Source organism: Pinus tabuliformis, chromosome 5_1 (assembly GCF_031772625.1).
Source record: "Pinus tabuliformis cultivar Carrire ecotype Pingquan chromosome 5_1, CPIR1, whole genome shotgun sequence".
Lineage (NCBI taxonomy): Eukaryota > Viridiplantae > Streptophyta > Pinopsida > Pinales > Pinaceae > Pinus > Pinus tabuliformis.
In genome coordinates this window covers 69,848,499-69,853,998 of record NC_142305.1, presented here as the reverse complement: position 1 = coordinate 69,853,998, position 5,500 = coordinate 69,848,499, and the positions used below count along the sequence as shown (strand labels likewise).

The 5,500-nt window shown below is 34.5% G+C and overlaps 1 protein-coding gene across 2 annotated transcripts; it reads left to right on the top strand.

Moving 5' to 3' along the window:
• Positions 1 to 1,425: 1,425 nt before the first annotated feature.
• LOC149163491 (homeobox-leucine zipper protein HAT7-like) lies at positions 1,426 to 2,424 on the top strand. Of its 2 annotated transcripts, none has more exons than XM_089430754.1 (2): positions 1,426 to 1,853; positions 1,995 to 2,424. In XM_089430754.1, the coding sequence occupies exons 1-2, from the start codon at positions 1,539 to 1,541 to the stop codon at positions 2,232 to 2,234; spliced, it is 555 nt and encodes a 184-aa protein (XP_089286880.1). In that variant the 5' UTR covers positions 1,426 to 1,538; the 3' UTR covers positions 2,235 to 2,424. The 2 variants fall into 2 exon arrangements, with proteins under 2 accessions (XP_089286880.1, XP_089286879.1); XM_089430753.1 differs by having other exon boundaries at positions 1,430 to 1,853; positions 1,989 to 2,424.
• The last annotated feature ends 3,076 nt before the right edge of the window (positions 2,425 to 5,500 follow it).

Here is a 5,500-nt window from a genome sequence, read left to right as displayed (position 1 = left end):
CTTTACTGTTTATGGTTGCGCGCACTTGTTGTGACTGTTGAATGATTGATAAGATTCTTAGGCCCCCAAAACTAAATCAGATCTATAATAATAATACAGTAAGGATAAAGGATGTAGACCGCACCTCTTTGCGCACTTTACAAAGCTACGCGAAGGTGAGACAGCTACGCGGAGCAGCGGGAGTGCATGGGATCGGTTTGCAAACTTCCGAGACTACGTCAAGACATCCCTAAGGTGCGAAAACCTGGTTCCAGCACCCTCCCATACTACCTCGAGTGAGACCTCAGTCCGCGCACCGCGGACTGTTGCTGAAAGGGCCGGTAGTTTCAGGATTTGTTTGGCTAAAACACTTTTGAACTTGGGTCAGGCCCCAATAAGCCAATAGCTATTTGGGGTCATTCCTTTGAGTTCGCACTTGAATGGTTTGCTCATCTTGCTTTCCACAACTTGTCACACATTTGGCCCTAACAAATTCCATGGTTTGGGATCTTTCCATTGCAGTTACTCCAACCCATGGTTCAATATTCTATAGGCAACAATGATCACACGCTTATGCAACAACACTTTCAACATATGCTTTGATACCACTGTTATGTATAAAAACATAAGACAAATAAACATAATCATGAACACAATATGGAAGCAATCACACAATTAACATAGTATTTATCACGGGAAAACCTCGATTTCAAGAAAAAAATCCAACTAACAAAATTCCACTAATCCTTGGCCAGACCCTAACTAAACCAGACCCTAACTAAACTCGTAAGGGAGCCCACACTTACTTAACTATGGGCACCTTACAATAGAGACTGATAAACCTCTTTATAGCCTTCTTTCTATCTAAATACAACTCTCATAATACAATAGTTCACAAAACTAAAACCATGCACTTGAAGCTCCTAGTTGTAAACTATTATTCCCGCGTCAAAATCAATCCTAACAAATTACACGAATTGAGATATTTACAAATAGAAAATATAGAGAATTCTAATAAAGTTGTGTCGGGTCGTGGTTAAGTTATCTCCAGTCAAATAGTGTCCTATGGTGGTTAAGTTATTGAAAAAAATGGCATCGGGTTAGGTCAAAGAAAAAAGTCATTTGATTGGAGAGAGACAAGCAAAGAACGTACACGCAACCCCACCATTTACTAATTTCTAACTATTTCGTGATACCTTGAAGCTAGTGATAGGCAGTTTATTAGATTGCATCTAATATGAAAAGAGCACCGGAGGAAGATGCTGCACTTATTGCATCTAATCTGAAAAGAGCAGCGGACGAAGATGCTGCACTTTGGCGCCTGGCAAGTACCAACGAGGAGAGAATATCGGATAGATGTCTGACAAACCCTACTGAATGTTTCGTGGGACGCTGATTACTTTATGGGTTGAACTGACCCTCTCTCTCTCCACGTGAACACACTAGGTTTCTAATCCCACAGATTCTTGTATCATTAAGCCTCTTGCACCTTACGCTGCAATCCTATTTCTAAGGATTGGGGAGACTTCACTGAGAATAGCAAGGTGAGATCTGATCTCATGGAGATTTCTTCTTCGAAGAACGTCCACATCTCCCATGGGATGAAGAAGAGCAGAAGGCTCAGCACAGAACAAGCAAGGGCATTGGAGAGTTGCTTTGAGTCCGGCAAAATACTGGAAGCCGGGAGGAAAAAAGAGCTGGCAACGGCTCTGGGACTGCACCCAAAGCAAATCGCCATTTGGTTCCAGAACAGAAGAGCCAAATGGAAAACTGCGCAGATAGAGAAAGACTTTGGCGTTCTCAAACAAAACTACGAATCCCTCAAGGTTCATTATCACGCTCTCCTGGAAGAGAACAAGAAACTCCAATCTGAGGTCAGAATATTAATTCGAATTTAGCCTTCGTTTTCTTCGCCTCTCGATGTTTCTTGTGAAATTAAATTTGTTGTCAGAAATGCCATATACTGCTAACACAACCCATTTTCCTCCATTGGCACCATGATTGATTAGATCCAGAGATCGAGCAATATATTTAAGAATGATCAGAATAAAAAGGGCAAGGAGATCATGGGACATGGACCGATTGATTTTAACAACGTCAAAGCCAAAAAGCAGGAATGCAGTGGCGTTCATAGTACAGAGGATGATATTCCAGAGCAGGCAAGCGTGGAAGAAAATTGCGGCCAAAACGTCTTGTTGACAGTACAGGAAAATTGGTATTACAACATGGCTGAGATAGATCTTCATAATTTCTAATCTTCTCAAGGTTGAAATAGATCTTCATATTTTCTGATCTTCTCAAGGTTGATGTTATTAACGGTTAATATTATGATTGCTGTTAAGGGTTTAAAATATCAATGTTGATGGTATTAACGGTTAATCTTAGTATTGTGATAAAGGTTTAATATAGTTGGAATGGACATAATCGTTAATCATATTCAGATTTTTTAATTTTGGTCATTCAATGTTTGTTTGGGCATAAAACTTAATTAGTTATATTTTGCACGTCAATTTTTAATCTCTACAGTTTCAAAGTAAAAAAAATAATTAGGTCATACCAATTTTAAATCAAAATTATACTCAATATATTCATAGATATTTGGAAATATGGTGTTTTTTTTCATACAAATGAATAATAAATATGAAGTGCATACACTACTAATAATATGGGAGAGAATTGAGAACTTCAAAGCAGTGTATATATTAAATTTTAACACTAAAGAGAGGGATAAGTTTTTTTTCAATAATTTTGATATCAGAGCTTTGAAAACTTCAAAGCAAGGTGTATGTTAAACTTTAATACAAAAGGAAGAGCTGATAAGTTTTTTTTCATTAATTTTGATATCAAAGAGTTGAAAACTTCAAAGCAAGTTGTATGTTAAACTTTAATACAAAAGGAAGAGTTGATAAGTTTTTTTTCAATAATTTTGATATCAGAAAGTTGAGAACTTCAAAGCAAGGGGTATGTTAAATTTTAATACAAAAGGAAAAGCTGATAATTTTTTTTTCAATAATTTTGAAATCAGAGAGTAATAATTTTGATATTAGAGAGTTGAGAACTTCAAGGCAAGGTGTATGTTAAACTTTAATACAAAAGGAAGAGCTGAAATTTTTTTCAATAATTTTGATTAGTTATTTTTCATTTTAAATTTATAACATAATTTTAGTTGATGATAAAATTCATATATTTTTTTGATGGATCAAAATTAAGTTTTACTTCATATCTATTAAATAAGCAACCTATTATCTACCTAAAATTAGAGTAACATTTTTCTTTTAAATTAATTAAATTTAGGATGAGCTACTCTGTAATGTGAATGTGAATGTTATCTGTTCAAAATTATATGAGCAAAAATCCAACCATATTATTTCTAGATGATTTTGACTGCTTAGATACCCATGAATCACTATTTCTCAAGCCACAAGTCAAGTCTGCAATCAAACTCAAACAACTTAAAAAACTCAAAAAAATGAAATATACATATACAAATACAGATATTCACAAATATACATATTAACAAAAACAAATCCTATAAATCATAAATCATTTCCAATGTACCATCCACATAAATTTAGTGTTTTTTTCCCGAAGTTAATCAAATATATAAGCACAAATACACACACTCAACACACGCTTCCTATAAACCATAGTTTATGCTTTATACATCAGTGAGGAAATGCTAAACATCAGTGAGGAAATGCTAAACAAAATAGTATGAGACAAAAATCTTTTTTGGCATCCAGCCAAACTGAGACTGAGCAACTGTGATTCACTTTATTTTCACAAAAGTATGGTGACTAACAAAATACGTAAGACATACATAAAACAGTATGGGCACAGTTTACCGGTCATTATCATCCGATGGAGAATTTTACGCAGTGAGTCAAAGACCGAGACAGTAAGAATCATTTATAATATTCATGATTTCAGTACGTTAGAAAATGCGGGAACTAAAGTTTTCCATAATATTTACTAGTAGAGTACATTAGATTAGCATTGGATTATTACTGTAATGAAGACCTTACCAGGATTATTACTGCATGATAGATTAGTCTTCTTATGTGTGAACGATTGAAATGGGAAAAGTGTTGTATGTCAAGCTTTTAAAAGATGGGAATGCTTTAATAAAATATAAAATGAAATGGAAAGGGAACATGTGAATGTAATTTTTTTTTCCTAATAAAATAAAAGTTAAAATATTATATAAATTTAAAGTAAGGAAAAATGGCTTAAATATAAATATAAACTATTATTTGTTTATATATTTTAATTTTTTAATTGCTTAAAATAAGAGGTTGTTTATTATTATATATTTAATTTATATATAGATAGTAATACATTTGCATGTTATTATTATTATATATTTAATTTATATATAGATAGTAATACATTTTGCAATAGTTACAAATGATTTCAATTAAATAAATAAATGGGAAAAGTGTTGTATGTCAAGCTTTTAAAAGATGGGAATGCTTTAATAAAATATTAAATATAAAATGAAATGGAAAGGGAATATGTTGTGAATGTAATTTTTTTTCCCTAATAAAACAAAAACAAATAAAAGTTAAAATATTATATAAATTTAAAAGTAAGGAAAAATGGCTTCTTTTTTTTTCCAGTGGAAAAATCTGTAACTTTTTATTAAAGAATGAAAAGTTACAATTGCAGATGCATGATGCATTTCCATAAGCTGCCCAATGGGCTCCAATGCCATGGCACCCGACGCAACGTTACATGACTAACGTGCAAAAAATGATGAGAAGAAAATAGAGAGAGAGAGGGGAAAAGTAATGAAAGCAAGAAAAACTGAATACACACTTCAGGTTTTTCTTCCTTTTTTCTTTTCGACCTTGCGCCACTCTCCTTGGGTGGGCTCGATCGAGGCTATGACTAACTGTGTTTCAGCTTTCTGCGAGCCTGATTCCTTGTCTGAATCTGATGTGTCTGAATGGTGGTGTCGTTTTATCCCTCCCATATTCTGGTCATCGTTTATCTTCTCTGCCTGATTTGAATGAAACCGTGGAGCCTTGTTGTCTGATATGTTTTCCTTCTGATTCCCTGTTTCAGCTTCCTCTATGATGGTATCATCCTCTTCTGCTTCTGATTCTTCGTCTTCTGATATCGAAGAGGCTTTATTTTCCGAGGCTCTCTTCTTTACGACATCATCTATATTCTGCCATCCTTTGGGCTTCCTTTGTTGTGGCTTTCTCTTGTTGAGGCTTTTACATGCATTGAACAGATGACCTGTTTGTTGACATCCCCTGCATTGAAAGCTGTATTCTCATAGTCCAAAGATTGTTTCCACTGTGAGTTGTTGAAGTTCAGAATGATTCTTTCAGGTAATCCTTGGCTAAGATCAACCTCGACACATATTCTAGCAAAAGTAAAGATTCCCTTTATGTGTCTCTCTGTATCAATCTTTAACGTTCTCCCGAGGGTATTCCCAATAACTAATAAGGCCTTGGAGTGCCAAAAATGTATCGGGAGATTATGCAGCCTAACCCATACTGGCATCCTTGAT

Bases quoted from the DNA above. Each gene is read 5' to 3' on its own strand.
- LOC149163491 (XM_089430753.1), top strand. From the start codon at position 1,539: ATGGAGATTTCTTCTTCGAAGAACGTCCACATCTCCCATGGGATGAAG. The intron at 1,854-1,988 runs GTCAGAATATTA...ATGATTGATTAG, and splicing joins ACAAGAAACTCCAATCTGAG to ATCCAGAGATCGAGCAATAT.